The sequence below is a fragment of the Pseudonaja textilis genome, chromosome 1 (genome assembly GCF_049901715.1).
Source record: "Pseudonaja textilis isolate UNSWEBS1 chromosome 1, rPseTex1.2, whole genome shotgun sequence".
NCBI lineage: Eukaryota > Metazoa > Chordata > Lepidosauria > Squamata > Elapidae > Pseudonaja > Pseudonaja textilis.
Genome location: NC_141990.1, coordinates 987,440 through 1,003,032, shown reverse-complemented (window position 1 = coordinate 1,003,032; position 15,593 = coordinate 987,440). Strand labels below are relative to the sequence as shown.

At 57.3% G+C, this 15,593-nt stretch overlaps 1 protein-coding gene across 2 annotated transcripts; it reads right to left on the bottom strand.

Moving 5' to 3' along the window:
• Nucleotides 1-433: 433 nt before the first annotated feature.
• Nucleotides 434-14,839, bottom strand: TRAF4 (TNF receptor associated factor 4). Of its 2 annotated transcripts, none has more exons than XM_087924219.1 (7): nucleotides 14,560-14,839; nucleotides 7,177-7,228; nucleotides 6,174-6,278; nucleotides 5,866-6,027; nucleotides 4,533-4,694; nucleotides 3,078-3,233; nucleotides 434-1,816 (listed from the first exon to the last, which is right to left on the bottom strand). In XM_087924219.1, the coding sequence occupies exons 1-7, from the start codon at nucleotides 14,700-14,702 to the stop codon at nucleotides 1,184-1,186; spliced, it is 1,413 nt and encodes a 470-aa protein (XP_087780345.1). In that variant the 5' UTR covers nucleotides 14,703-14,839; the 3' UTR covers nucleotides 434-1,183. The 2 variants fall into 2 exon arrangements, with proteins under 2 accessions (XP_087780345.1, XP_087780338.1); XM_087924212.1 differs by lacking the exon at nucleotides 14,560-14,839 and adding an exon at nucleotides 8,377-8,658.
• Between the last annotated feature and the right edge of the window lie 754 nt (nucleotides 14,840-15,593).

Here is a 15,593-nt window from a genome sequence, read left to right as displayed (position 1 = left end):
TCTTCCCCTCCTCCTCCTCCTTTTCTCCACAACCCCCTCTCTTCCAGCACTGATGACGTTCCCCAGCTGGGTCATGAAACGTCTGCAAGAAAACGCACCCAGCACAGAGAGCACCAGGGCCCCCGCCGTGCCTCCTTCTTCCCAAAACCCCTGGGCAGAGGCGTTGGGAGACCCCGGTGGCCCCAAAGGACCCCCTCGCCTCCCCCCGGGTCTCCATTTCTGGCCAGAGTTAACCAGGCAGCTTTGAACCAAAATGAGCGAGTGAGGGTCGGGGGGGCAGGATTCGGTTCCTCCCCCTCCAAATCCCCAGGAGGACGTGGCTGAGCGACTTGTGTTGGGGAGGGGAGATGGGGCGGGGCTAACCCCATCTCCCCCCTCCTCTTTCCCCCGCCTTTTGGGCCAGAGCTGGGAAGGGAGGCCACCCATCGATCGATTAATAAATACAAGGAACCGTTTTATTAAAAAGACAGGAAGAAAAATTACTCCGGAAAAGGGAGAGAGAGAGGAGGAGTTGGTTGTGGCTACAGCCCCCTGCCCCCCCAACCCCCCACACACCCCCGTGGCCTGGTGGGCCGTTTCTCTAACCGCCCCCTCCAAGGCAGAAGGGCCCACCGGGGAGAATATATGGCTCTGGAGTGCTGGGAGGAAGGGGCTCCAGCCCCCCCCTCTGGTCCAGTCCATACGGGGGGGTGGGCAAAGGAAGAGTCAGGGCTGCCAGCCTTCAAGTCCTGCCCCCCCCCTCCATGGAAAAGGGGGGGGAATCAGTGCATACAGGGGACCCCCCCCAAATCTGGAAGGCTCTGATCCGATCTGCACCCAGCAGCCTCCCTGAAGTTGTCCAGCGCGCGGCTGGTGTTTGCAGAGACCCTCAAAGGGTGTTTGGGGTGAGGTGGGGGGGGAAAGGGGGGGTGCAGAGGCAGCCCAGCTGCTCCTGGGAAGAATGCGACCCCCCCCCGTTTCCCAAGCCAGGCTGGAAACACCCCCACCGCCCCCCGGCAGCGATTAGCACCATTTCAACCCAGGGAGACGGCGGGGGGGTCAATCCAAAGTAGAGGGGCAGATCGCGGGTGGAGCAGAAGGCGTTATCGAAAGCAGAACCAAAGGGGGGGGAACCCGTGGGGGTGGGGGGAAGCCTTCACCTGCCCCCTCCAGGTCCCTCGGTTTCTGCCCGCCCTCCTCCCCCTCAGGAAATGATCTTGGGCGGGATCTCCACCGAGGCCTTGATGAAGACGGCGTTGTCGCGGACGTAGTTGCGCTTCTTGATGTCTTCGTGGGAGATGAACTTGGGGTAGCCGAAGCCCAGCAGGCTCTCGTCCAAGGAAGTGCGCCTGGTGCTGGGCTTCTGGAAGTTCTTCCAGGCCGGGTCCGGCAAGAAGGTCTCCGTAATGTGCTGAGGCTTGGAGAGGGAAGGGTCGCTCTGGTCCAGCAGCGAGAAGGTGACCCGGTAGGCGAAGGGCCACTCCAGCAGGTTGTCGTACTGACCCGGCAGCACCCGGATGTAGACGGAGAGGTGGCTGCCCTCGCCGCTCCCGTTGCCGTTCAGGAAGGCCGACACCTGGAGCCGGTAGCCGTAGCGGTGGGTGTAGAAAGGGGGGCTGAAGGACTCGTAGTTGCTCCGCAGGCGGGCCTCCTGCAGCTTCCGGCCGTAGTCGGCGATCTTCCAGATCAGCACGCCCTCGCTGCCCACCGCCAGCTCCTCCACCTCGCGGCGCAGCTCCACCAGCTCCTGGCGCTGCCGGGCCACCAGCGCCCCCATCAGGCCCAGGTGCAGCTTAGTGTTCTCCTCCAGGTGGCGGCCCAGGGAGACTTTGGGGCACTGGGGAGAGAGCAGGTGGCTAAGAGGCGGCCAGGTGCCCAGAGACGCAGGGCCGGGCTCCTCTCATCAAGGGGCCCGGTACTCCGATGTCCATGTGCCTCAGCTTGGAGGATGCACAGCCAAAGCGGCCTCTCTGCCCCGAGCCAGACGGGCCCCTCCCCACCATCCTGTGGCTTGGCAACCTTGGCAACAAATCCCACCCCCCACCAACTCCAGAGACATGGCAGTCCTCGATTTACGACCATTTGTACCATTTGTACTAAACAAAGACTGTTCAAAGTTGCTGTCAACTCATCAAACATTCCTAGGCCTGTTTTAGTCGTTGCCATAAAAAATGGCGGTGGGGGGGAGGAAGGCAATCGGGAAGAGCCGTGCAGCGGTTTGGAAGCGGAGGTACATTCCAACTCTTTATCGTTAAAAGATTGTAGCTAAACTACCGGAGCTTTTGCCCCGCGAATATATTGAATTGGAGAACGGGATTGAGGACACCCAGCCCCGTGAGGGTGCTCAGTTGGAGGATCTGATTTATGACACCATCCAGGTGGGGAGGGGGGAGGAATAGGGGGCTGTGAATGACGTAGGCCGGAGTTGGCTTCCTATACAGGGCCTGGCCAGCCTGTCGCCTCTAATGAACCCTTTGCAGTTTTTTTGAAGTTGGGCTCGAGAATCGTGATTTGATTAGGAAGGTTGCTGGAACCCTGACATGAGAGCACTGCAACCAGTATTCCCAGTGGGCGCAACTGGCAGAGCGTTCTCTCCAAAAAGCCTGGGAAATGTGAAATAAGAACGGTGTCAGGACCCCAACAAATCCACCCCCATTCGGATCATAAGTCTCTCTAGCCGCATCTCTCAGAGAAAATAAAATGGATTTATTAGGAGCGGCCATGTTGGCGTTAGCTGGAGGCAGCTGATAGTAAAATACATCATTCATTTCCCCCTTGACCCTAGTCTTCCCCCCACCCCTTGGACGTATATTCTCCAATGGGACAGATCCATAGCCAAGAGTCATCCATCATGCTCTCCAGTAATAATCTTGCGCGCCAGAAGCTTCGGCTGCCAAGGCGATTATCTGAGGCATTTAAGGAATGCACTGTTTTCCCCCACACTCCCTTTCGGCTGGCAGCTAAAAAGACCAAAGGAGAATCTTTTTAGTTGACCGATGGTTTCTCTGCTGAGATCGCGGCAGCGAGACGGCTGGCAGCTGGCAGCCGAGGAAGAGGAGGGGGCTGGGGTGGGAAGGCCGGGAGGGTCTGTGGCTTACCCGGTGTTTGCAGCCGGCCTCCTTGAAGGGGCAAAGGGCCAGAGCCGTGGAGCAGTTGTCCTTCAGGTGCCCGCTCAGGTCCTCTCGGGCGATATTGGGCACCCCGCACTGATTGGGACAGGGCACGGGGTAGCGGGGGCACTGGTACTCGTGGTTCTGGAGAGAGAAAGAGAGAGAGCAGAAAAGCACCACGTGGAGTCTGCAGCATTACATGGAGTCCTTGACTTACGATATTCATTTAGTGACCGCTTGATGTTACAACGGCGACAACTTAGGATTGGGGTTTTTTTTTCACACTTACGACCGTTGCATTTTCACCCTCCCAGAGGCTTGAGAGAAGCCTCTGCAGCCTCAGGAGGCCGAAAAATACTGGAAGCGGCAAAATGGGCCTGTTTTTCGGCCTCCAAAGGCTGCAGAGGTTTTCCTTGAGTCTCCCGGAGGGAGAAAGTGGCCTTAAATGGGCTGAAAATCACCTGGGAGGCCCACGCACGCCCAGTGAATGCAGGTAGGGGGGCAAGGGTGTTACGCAGGCATGCGCAAGGGGGGCACATTGCATTGTGGATGTCGGCACATGGGCGCACTTTCAGCACACCACAACAAAAAGGTTTGCCATCACTGTTCTAGGGTTCAGAGGTAGACTGCCCCTCTGTAGTGAAGCTCTACCCTACAACCCCCCCACCCTCCAAGGTCTTTGGGGGAACCCCTTGAAGCAGGGGAGGGATTCTACCGGTTTGCACCTATTTGCTAGAACTGGTTATTAACCTTCTAAGCAGTTCGGAGAACCGGTTGTTAGAAGAAATTACTGGGCTAATCCCGTAAGGAAGGCAGGAAGGAAACATTCTGGGGTTGCTGCCTCTCCGTTTTAACCCTTATTACATTCTTGGCAGGACGAGACTTCCTGTCTCAGGAACTTCTCTGGAGTTTTTTTCCCCTCCTTTGCTGGTACTTTGCTTGTGTGGAGGGACCATTCAAAGTTACAATGGCACGGAAAAAAGTGACTTATGACCGTTTTTCATACTTACGACGGTTGCAGCATCCCCACCGTCATGAGGCCAGGTGAGGAGATGCGTGCCTCAATGTGAGTGATGTTGAGTTGGCCACACCCAGCCAGTCACATGACCACCAAGCCACGCCTACCACCTAAGCCACGCCCACAGAACCGGTTGTTAAAAATTTGAATCCCACCCCTGACTTGAAGTCTCCAAGGCCACGTGTGGATGCCACAGAAGACAATGCTTCCCCGTGGCAATGCTCCCCCACGGATGTGCCCCCCCCCAAATCTTTTAGGGACCCCAAAGGAGGGAGTTTCTTGGGCTACGAAGAGAGGGCACCGCAACCCCGAAATCGGGGCGTCCCCACAGCCCACCAGTGTGGGGGACCGACCCAAGCTTCTCCCCTCACGCCCCCCCCAAAGGCCAGGGCGCCATTCAGGCCACCCCCTCCCTAGGGACCCACCTGGATGGTGTCGTAGAGGAACTCCTTGGCACAGTAGCTGCAGGGCTGGGTGCGCTTCGGACACTCGGCCAACATGTGCTGGGACAGCAGCCGGCGCATCATGCGCGCCCCACACTTGTTCTCGCAGTAGACGCTCTCCTGGGGGCAGACCCCCTGGTGGTTCTGGAAAAGAAGCCGGACGGGGAAGAAATCAGAGGGAGGGAAGGGCGAGCAAGCGGGAGGTTTGCTTCCCGGATCTCTCTCTTGCTGGAGGACAGGAGGCCACCAGGAAATGCCCAGGCAGAGGGAGAAAGTGGGAGGAGGGAAATCTCCTTGGGGCAGAAGGAGGCGGGGGGCAATTGCTCTTTATGCTTTGTGATGTATTTGATTTCACTTTTATTTTGTTATTTTATTTTATTTTTTATTATTTTATTTATTCTTTTCTTTTCTTTTGGGCAGATGGGGCCCAATTGCCTCTTGTGCTATTTTATTTATCTCTCCAGAGAGAGACAGAGACAGACAGAGAGAGAGACAGAGAGAGAGAGAAAGAGAGAGAGAGAGAGAGAGACAGAGAGAGACAGAGACAGAGAGAGAGAGAGAGAGACAGAGAGAGAGAGAGAGACAGAGAGAGAGAGAGAGAGAGAGAGAGAGAGAGACAGAGAGACAGAGACAGAGAGAGAGAGAGAGAGAGAGAGAGAGAGAGAGAGAGAGAGAGACAGAGAGAGACAGAGAGAGAGAGAGAGAGAGAGAGAGAGAGAGAGAGAGAGAGAGAGACAGAGACAGAGAGAGAGACAGAGACAGAGAGAGAGAGAGAGAGAGAGAGAGAGAGAGAGAGAGACAGAGACAGAGAGAGAGAGAGAGAGAGACAGAGAGAGACAGAGAGAGAGAGAGAGAGAGAGAGAGAGAGAGAGAGAGAGAGAGAGAGAGAGAGAGAGAGAGACAGAGAGAGAGACAGAGACAGAGAGAGAGAGACAGAGAGAGAGAGAGAGAGAGAGAGAGAGAGAGACAGACAGAGAGAGAGAGAGAGAGAGACAGAGAGAGAGAGAGAGAGAGAGAGAGAGACAGAGAGAGAGAGAGAGAGACAGAGAGAGAGAGAGAGACAGAGAGAGAGAGAGAGAGAGAGAGAGAGAGAGAGAGAGAGAGAGAGAGAGAGAGAGAGAGAGAGAGAGAGAGAGAGAGAGAGAGACAGACAGAGAGAGAGAGAGACAGAGATTCAACTGCAGCCACAGAGCCTGGAGGGTTGCTTCTTTCAGCCTCCCCCCCCCTCACCTGAGGGACAATGGACAGAAGCTGGACACACACGCGTGCGCACACACGCACACACACACGATAGTCCCCCCCTGCCCCTCCTCACCTCGAAGGCTTCCCCCGTGAAGTCAGCCCGGCAGAATTCGCACTGGAGGTGCCTCTGGGGACAGTCGTGCTGCAGGTGGGGGGGCAGGTCCCGGCGGCTCAGCTTGGCCCCACAGCGGTTGGGGCAGGGCACCACGTTGAAGCTGCAGGTCCCCAGGTGGGCCTGGACCAGTGCGGGGGGGGGCGAGAAGGGGGGTCACTTGGAGGAGGGGAGGAGGGAAAGACCCTCCCCTCCCTTGGCCCCCAACAGCCCCTCCCAGGCCAGGGAGGGGGCCAGAAAGGCTCAGGTGCTCCCAGGGCTTTTCCCACCTGCAAATGGCGGACGGTGCCAGTCCAGCGACAGCCCTCCTCACTGTGGATACACCTGATGCTCAGGCTCAGCACCTGGGCCTCCAGGTCGGGATCCGGGTAAATCTGGAGGGAGAAAGGGGTCTCAGGTGGGGCTGCGCTCTCTCGGCTGCCTTTCCTTCCTTCCTTCCTTCCTTCCTTCCTTCCTTCCTTCCTTCCTTCCTTCCTTCCTTCCTTCCTTCCTTCCTTCCTTCCTTTCTTCCATCCATCCATCCCACTTTTCTCTTCCTTCCTCCTCTACTTCCTTCCTCCATCCCCTTTCTCTCTTCCCTCCCCTCATCCTCCCTTCCTTCTCTCTTCCCTCCCTCCCCTCCTTCTTTCCTTCTTCTCTTCCCCTCCCTCCCCTTCATTTCCTTCCTCTCACTTTCCTTCCTCCCCTTCCTTCCTGCCTCTCTTCCCTTCCTCCTTTCTCTTTTCCCCACCCTTCTCTTCCTTCTTCTCTTTCCCTCCTCCACTCATTCCCTTCCTTCCTTCTTCCTACCTTCCTTACCTTATCTTCCTTCCTTCCTTCCTTCCTTCCCCTTCCTTTCTTCCCTCTTTCTTCCCTCCTCCCTCCTCCTGTTGGGACACCAAAGCCCATCCAGACCTAACCCTCCCTGGATCTCAGAGGCGGCCTGGGAGGGTCGTGGGAACACATGCCAACCCTTTGCCAGGCAGCCCCCTCCCCTCCCAGCAGCCCCCTCCCCGTTATCCCCGCCATCTGCAAACACGCCCCCCCCCCAATTCCTTCCTGCCTGGCCGGCTTCCCCAGCAGATGCCAAGCCGGGCACCGGATTAACCAGCCACAGGAAAGACACGGGGGTGTGGTGTGTGAGGGTGGGCAGACCAGGATGGCTGGCAGCAAGGGGGAGGAAGTGGGCCAGGAGGTGCCCAGAGGGGCAAAGTCACCCCCACACACACCACACACACGCACCCCCTGCCACCCCCACCCCCCAACAGAGCCTCGCCCAGCCTTGGGGCTCACCTTGGCGTAGTCGAGGGGCAGCTGGTCCTCCGGGCACTTGAAAACGCCTTCACTGCAGGAGGAAAATGGAGACTGAACGGCCAGGCGGTGGGCAAGGAATCTCTCCCTCGACGCCACCGGGCTGCCCACGCTGCCAACCTGCGTGCCAGGGGACAAAGCCGCCCAACAGCTGGCTCTTTTATTCGGGTGCCCCGGCCTGGAAGCGTTTCACGCCCGCCCGGGGGTACAGGTATTATTACAACACTGAGGACTAGAATCTCTTTCTTTCCCCACACCTGGGAGTTTGGAAACAGGGGGGTGGGGGGGAAATGCCACCTTTCCTGGGCTTTTGCCAGGGTGCCACCTTAGCTGGGCAGGGAACCCTTTTCTTCTCAGCCACGACTGGTGCCATTTCACCCAAACGGAGACCTTCCCCACTCTCGGCTGCCATTAATGGCTTAGCTGATCAACGGATGCCGCCGGCGGAGCCCTTAAGACTCCCCCCACCGGCCTTCGAAAAGTGGGGCGGGGGGAAAACCCGAGAGAAGAAGAGAGAACCGTGGAATGTGCAGAAATGGGTAGATTTGACCCTGGCCGTTAGAGAGCAAGAAGAAAAGGAATATTAGAAAATATGGGATTTATTCTATCAATGGCTAGATAGGAAAACAGAGCAATAAAATATATGCTATAATATAGATATAATAGTAAAGATGATACATTGCAATGATAGGTTATATTTGATTATTGTGAAAGGAATGATATTATGAGCTAGACATTGTCCAAGCTGAGTTTTGCTCGAAAAGGCGGACATGAACTTACAATCAAAGTCTAATAAGTCTAATAATAGACTTACAATCAAAGTCTAATAATAATAATAATGATATACTATGGATAGCTAGAGGTTTTGCGTTTGTGTTTTATCTTATGTTTGTTGTCAAAATAAAAAATTCTTTAAAAAGAATTAAAGACCAACCGGCCTTCTTTGGCGCTGCCCCAAGAGATGCCAGCTTCCACCACAGTGCAACGGATGGTGGCTTGTTCTGTGTAGCACGGAACAATACAACTACACCAATCTGGGTTTCCCTGCTGGGGAATCCCCCAAGACCCTACGCCCACCCGCTGCACTGGCCAGGATGAGGGAGGCACACCATGGTTTGATTAGTGACCATTCGAAGTGATGACAGCCCTGGAAATTGGCTTGTGAAAGTTTGGCAGACTTACTACCGTTGTAGCAACCCCGTAGCTACGCAGTCACAACATTTGCACTCTTGGCTTATACTTATGATGGCCGCCACGTTCCCAGGGGGGCGCTCATGGGATCCCCTTTTTCCACTTTCTGACCAGCCTAGGCAATGGGGTTCACTTAAAGACCGTGTTGCTGATGTCACAACTGCAGGGATTCGCTTAGCAACTGCGGCAAGAAACGTCGTCAAATGGGAGAGAAACTCACTTAACAAGCGTCTTGCCTTAGCAACGGTCATTTTGGGGGTCAATTACTACCTGGACTAGAAGTGGGGGAAGAGGGGGGAGGGGGGGGCAAACCAAGGACTCAGCTGGCCTGGGAGTCTCCCTCCCCGACTATCACCAGCCCCCCCCCACCCAGGACCCCCACTGAACATAGTAAGCCAGTGGGGGGGGGTCCGGGTTAAGGGATCTCATGGTCCCAGCCCTTTTTCCATGCGTGGCCCCCCCGTGCACGAGAGGGGGGGGGGGTTCAATCACAGAATTGGCCAATCCCCCCCCCGCCCGGGTCATCAGCCCAACCCCCAAAGTAGACTCCCTCCACCCGTAATTTTCCAAACCGATCGATCCGAATAGAGCTGGAAGGGACCCTGGAGGTCATCTAGTCCAGCCCCCAGCTCAAGCAGGAGGCCCTACACCATTCCAGACAAGCGGCTGTCCAGTCTCTTCTTTAAAGCCTCCGACGTTGGAGCATTTACAACTTCTAGTGGCCAGCCGTTCCTCTGGCTCATCGTTCTCACTGTGAGGTTTCTTCTTTGTTCCAGGTTGCTTCTGTCCTCGGTCCGTTTCCATCCGTTGTTCCTTGTCCGGCCTTCGGGTGCTTTGTCAAACAGCCGGACCCAGCCCTCTCTCCCTTGTGGCAGCCCCCCCCCTCCCCCCAAAAATCCTGGAATGGTGCTAGCATGCGTGCGTCCCCCCCCCCCCTGGTCCTTCTTTTCCTAGACTGGCCGAACCCAAATCCCGCAGCCGTTTTTTCAAAGGTTTTACTCTCCTCTTCCTTGTTCTTCTCCAAACTTTTTCCAAGGCCTCAACCTCTTTTTTTTTGCAACGTGGGGACCCAAACCGGACGTGGGATTCCAGGGGCGAAAATTCCACACCGAAAATGCGCAGCCAGCTAAGTCCGAACGCGGCCGGCCAGGGCGAACCACCCTCTGCGTGTGGCCCCTTGAACCAAGTGGATGTGGGGGAGGGGGAGGAGAGGGGGGGAGGGGCCACATAGAAGCTCTGGGGGAGGAATATGGGGCTGTCCTCCAGCTGGACAAGGGGAAATCCCTGCTCTTCCCCCCCCGGCCCCCTTCCAAGTTTCTGCCTTGGTTCTCACTCACTTACTTCCTGCCGAGGTGCCTCCCCTGCCTTCCAGGGGTCAAGACAGTCTCTGTACACACACACACACACACACACACGCACACACACGCATACTCTCTCTCTCACACACACACACACAACACACACACATACAGTGTGAGTGTGTGTGTGTGCGTGCCTGGCTCCCTCCTTTGTCTTCTGGGCTTAATGGTTTTATTTGCTGTGTTATTTTATACTTGGTGGTTTTAATGTTTTTATGCTGTAAGTCACGCAGAGACAATGGCCGTCAGATAGGCTGCAAATACGTTTCATGATGATAGATGGATGGATGGATGGATGGATGGACAAACTAGATAGATAGATAGATAGATAGATAGATAGATAGATAGATAGATGAAAGAAAAAATGATTGAGATAGATGGATGGATGGAAGAGAAAGATTGACAGATATAAGGGTGATAGAAGATGATAGATAGATAGATAGATAGATAGATAGATAGATAGATAGATAGATAGATAGATAGATAGATAGATAGATATGATAGATAGATAGATAGATAGATAGATAGATAGATAGATAGATAGATGAAAGAAAAAATGATTGAGATGGATGGATGGAAGAGAAAGATTGATAGATATAAGGGTGATAGAGATAGATAGATATATGACAGATAGACTTGATATAGATGATAGACAGACACAGATAGATAGATAGAGAGAGATAGATAGATAGATAGATAGATAGATAGCAGATAGATAGATAGATGATAGATAGATGAAAGGGTGATTGAGATAGATGGATGGATAGATAGATAGATAGATAGACAGATATGCAGATGATAGATAGATAGATAGATAGATAGATAGATAGATAGATAGATAGATAGATAGATAGATGAGAGACAGACAGATAGGATGGACTATAAGATAGAGATTATGTGGATGGATGGAGATAGATAGATATGATAGAAATAGAGATAGATAAACAGACAAAAAGATATAGATAGATGGTGAAAGGAAGGGAGGAAGGGAGGAAGGAAGGAAGGAAGGAAGAAAGGAAGAAAGAAAGAAAGAAAGAAAGAAAGAAAGAAAGAAAGAAAGAAAGAAAGAAAGAAAGAAAGAAAAGACACAAACTTCCAGAGACCGCAACCAACCCTCTCCCTCTCTCCTGAAGCTCATCTGTCCTTTGACAGAACTCCCCTCCCCCCTTCCCCCACATGCCCCTCCCCTCCCTGCTGCCAGTGCCCCTCCCTTTCAGGGGAAGCCAAGCGGAGCAGGGCCCGGCCAAAGGTCATTGGAGCCGCTGGGTGCTAGCAGGGCAAACATTGACTCACCCTCCCTTCCGCCAATCTACCCTGGGCGGCTCCTAGCAACCCCCAAATTCCTTCCTGCACCCCCCTATCCAGAGCCCTCCACTCTCCCCCCCCCCCCCCCAGCAGGGGGATCCTCCTTAGCCAGGGGGAGGGGCAGGGCTGGCAGCCCAGGGACAAACGGAGACCACGGGCACTGATGCCACCTGCTCTATAACGTGGGGGGGGGCAGCAGGACCGGTTGGGACCTGCAGGGAAGGAGCTGTAGCGGGGGGGGGCGTAGGGGGGGAGTTTGCTTGGCAGCTGGCCAGGTGGAGGCCCAAGGAGGAGAAGCCCACCTGTTCAGCGGATGCCAGTCAGCCTGGCCGGCCCCCGGGCTCCTGCCTCCGTTCCACCTGCCCACTTGGGTGGGTGGGAAGCCCAGGGGTTGCCAGCCGACTCCCCTGGCCCGGCTCCCAGCTGGTGGGCGGGAGGCCAAAGCAGCCCCTCCCCTTCCTCCCACAGGTGCGGGGGGCAGGTGGGGGGTCACACCCAGCCCAGTGAGAAAGGCCTGAGGCACCTTTGTCTTCAGGGGGCACAAGCCCACCGACCCCAAAGCTCTGCTATGCCGCCGGTCCTCAACTTGCCATGGTCCGTTTAGTGACCCGTCCAAAGTCACAACGGCACTGAGAAAAAAATAGTGACCCGGGAGGGTCGTTTCACACGTATGACCATTTGCAGCATCTGCCCCGCCCCCTTTCCCATGGTCACACGTGATCCAAATTTGGACTCTTGGCAACTGGACTCAAGTTTATGATGGTGGCAGGGTCCTCCTAGTGGCCAAGTCAATGGGGAAGCCTGATTCACTTAACAACCATGTGTGACTCACTTAAACATCGGCAGGGATTCCCTTAAATGACGGCGGCACGAGAGGAGGTAAAATGGCAAAACTCACTTAGCGACGGATATTACCAAGGTCGTAAGTCACAGGTCTCCCACCCTGGCCCCTTTAAGACTTGGGGACTTCAACTCCCAGAATTCCCCAGCCAGCAGACCAGAGGGTCCCCAACCTTGGCTACTTTAAGACTTGTGGACTGCAACTCCCAGAATTCCCCAGCCGGCACTGGCTGGAGAATTCTGGGAGCTGAAGTTCCCAAGTCTTAAAGGGGCCACGTTTGGAGACCCCTGTCACAAGTCAAGGACGTGGAGACAAGAGGGGTCCCCGACTTCAAAATCAGGGATACCCCCCACCCACCCACCCCCAGGGTCTTCTGGGGGGTTGTTCCCCCTTTTCCGGCCAGCGTGGAGCCCACAGGAAGCGGGAGGGTTAAAGAGAGGGGGGGTCTGCCAACCTCCCCAGAAGGAGGGGCTGCAAGCAATTAATCCCTTAAGCGCCAGAGAATGTGCTGAGCCAGCAGCCGTAGCAGCACTGAGGGGGGGGGGTTGCAAGAGAGAAAGAGGAATCCCACTCCACCCCCCCCTCACTTCTGGGATCCAGGCCGGACTGGGGAGGGGGTCCCCATTCCCACAGCCCTCCCCTCTCCCCTTGGCAAGCAACTTCCCAACCCACCCCGAAGCAGCAGCGCTGGGGAAGATATGTAGGGGAAGGAAAAGGGCCTTAGCTGGGGCTGGGAAAACACGCCCCCACCACCCCTAAATCCCCTCCGGGCACATTCCTGCAGTCGGAGGCTCTGCTTTTTCCAGGCCCCACCCAAGAGGGGGGGCTTCAAAGCTGCTCCCCCAGACCAAGGAAAAAAAAGAAACTCAAAAACTCTCTCGAGGTTTGTAAACAGCCCCGTTGTAAGACGCTCCCCCCGGTCTTCTCCCTCCTTCCGGGAGGGTCTTTGTCTCGTCGTGCGGGGAGACCTGAGGCCAGCAGGGAGGGGCTGGCATCCCACCCACAAGGTGGAGAGCCCCCCGCCCCTCCAGGTCAGGAAAACAGCAGCCCTCCCCCCAACTCCCCAAACCAGGAAACGCAACGTTTTCAAATGAGACGGGTGGGGAGAGATTTGGGGGTGAGCCCAAGGGGGAAAAGCCCCCCCCCCTCAACTGGCCCTAAAACCCAATGCTCAGAGTTGGGAAGGGTCTCCTCCATTGGGGCCCCCAACCCCAAGCTACCTGGGCATGTTCAGATAGCTGCAAACGGGGGCGGGGATTGGGGAATTGTGGCTCCTGCATTGCACACATAACAACAACAACAAGAACAACTAATGGACTGGATTTCACCCTGCGAAGCTTATTGTGGTTATTTCAGAGCACAACAAACACAGTCTGGAAGAGTTTGCCGTCTCGCACACACACACACACACAGGGCTCCTGGGCTGGGAAAAGAGGGGGCACACGGACGTGACCCCCCCACACCCACGCCCCACCGAGATAGCCAGGAAAGACACTGTTTTCACGTAGACCCCAGGCCCTTGTAAGAGTTTGCAACCTCTTAACTTGTGGCCCCGCCGGCTGAGGCAGCGTCCTGTGGCTTCCGTAGGTTTGCTCCAGCATTGGAGAGTCTCTTGTCCGGAGTGGTGTAAGGTTAAAGGTGTGCAAATTTGGGAACTTTTAAAACTTGTGAACTACAACTCCCGGAATTCTGGGAGTTGGGAGTCCACAAGTCTTAAAAGTTCCCAAGTTGGACCCTCCTGATGGAGCAGGGGGGTTGGACTAGAAGACCTCCAAGTCCCTTCCAATTCTTGTTCTTCTCTTTTTTTAAAAAAAAAAACCACCACCACCAAAGGAATCTCTCCCTGGGAGGAAACCTCACAATACCTCCAACATTTCCTAAACACCCGCCCACCCCCCGCGACTTTTCCCGACTTCTTAACCCACCTGCACATCTCCTGGTGGTCCCCCGTCCCCGGAGCACCCCAATCCAAGGACGGCCGCCCCCTCCCCCTCCCTTCGCTCGCCTGCCCGAAACCGGCGAAAGTCGAGGAGTTTCTGGGCAGGCCGGGACAGCTCCCGCCTGCCAACCAGCCGCTTTCGGGGTTAAATTCCACTTTTCCCGCCCCGTCTCCGGGGACCGGCCGCCCTCCCCTCCCTGGAACCCCCTCCCCTCCTCAAAAGAGAGGAGGAACCGGGCAGGCGGCATTGCTGGGCCGGGGCAGCCCCGGGTGGGGGCCGAATTCCTCCTCGCTGCCCGGGAGGCGTCCGGACATCGCTCTGCAAACACGGGGGGGGGGAGGGGGCGGGTGGAAGGCCGTTGCCCGGCCAGCGGGCACCAAACAGGGCAGGGCAGGGCAGGGAGGGGAGGGGAGGGGGGGTCCCCAGCAGGTAATCGCGGGCTGCCTCCGGCCGGGCAAAGAGGGGAGGCTGACCCCCACCCCCACCCCCAGGGAGTCCCCCCTCCACCCTCCGGAGGGTCAGGGCAGAGGGGCGAGGAGGAGGGGGGGAACGGATGCCCACCCCCACCCCGACTCCAGCCCGCTTCCCCGCACCGGGCAGGGGTCTCTCTCTCTCTCTCTCCGCCGGGGGGTGGGGGGGTAGCGCTTGGGGGCGCTCTGCCCATGCCCAGGGGAACCGGGGGTGGTGGGGTGTGTGCAGAGGGGGTCCCCCCGGTCGCTCGCCCGCCCACCTGAGGAACTCCTGGAGGCAGGTGTCGCAGAAGCGGTGCCCACAGGTGGAGACGCGCACGGGCTCCCGCATGGCCTTGGCACACAGCGGGCACAGCAGCCGCCGCTTCGGCTTCTCCAGGAACTTGTAGTCGAAGCCCGGCATGGCTCCGGCGGCTCCTCCTCCTCCTCCTCCTCCGTTGCCAACGATGCACCCCGCTCGCCCGCAACCCCGGCCGGCCGTGGGGGCCCCTCCGCAGCCGCCGCCCGCCCAGCGCCGCCGAGCTCCGCGCTCGCCGCTATTGTGTGAGCCGCGGCTCGGGCTGCTGGGGGAGGGAGGGGAGGGACGGGGGAGGGGCAGGGGGCGAGGCCAGGCCGGGCCCCGCCCCGCCCCCTGCTGACCCCGCCCCCTACCCCGGTCCCGCCTGCCAGCTTGGAAAGGCGCCCGCGGGCGCCGCGGCTCCCTTCTGCCCAGGCTGCTTGGGGATGCCCGCGTGGAGACCCCCCCCTTCCCCCCCCCACCCCTGCGGGGGGGCCAGTCTACCTGGGCAGGCAGGAGTCAGGACCCGAGAGGCCACCGCCCCTACCCGCCCCCGCTGCCCTCCCCGCGCGGAGGGGGCAGCTTACCTGGGGGTTGCCCACCTGGCAAGGCAGCCCCAGCCTCGCCTCCCCCAGAGGGAGTGGGGGAGAGACCCCGGCCCTCCCGCTGCGAGAGTGGGCAGCCAAGGGAGGGGCATGCAGGCCAGATCCCGGGGCTGTGGGGAGGGGGATCGTGCCCCCCCTTCCCGCCCCCCCAGGAAAGCAGGCCAGCCAAGGGAAAGCTTCGCCCTTGCAGGCACACGAAGTCGGTTGGCAAAAGGAGACTTTTGGACCGAGGTCTGCCCATCTTGACAGCTTGTAGAGGGGGGGAGGACTTCGATCCCCCCCCTAGCTGGGGGGGATTCTGGGAGTTTGGTCCCGTTGGTCTTAAAGCCTGCCGGTTGGGGGATTTGGGGACTTGAAGCCCACCCCTCTTAAAGCAGAGGAACTCCGGGAGGGGACGAAGCCCACCCCTCTT

Bases quoted from the DNA above. Each gene is read 5' to 3' on its own strand.
- TRAF4 (XM_087924212.1), bottom strand. From the start codon at position 8,636: ATGACCGTTGCTAAGGCAAGACGCTTGTTAAGTGAGTTTCTCTCCCAT. The intron at 6,028-6,173 runs GTGGGAAAAGCC...GCACTGGTCCAG, and splicing joins GCACCGTCCGCCATTTGCAG to GCCCACCTGGGGACCTGCAG. The intron at 1,817-3,077 runs GTAAGCCACAGA...CTCTCTCCCCAG, and splicing joins AGGCCGGCTGCAAACACCGG to TGCCCCAAAGTCTCCCTGGG.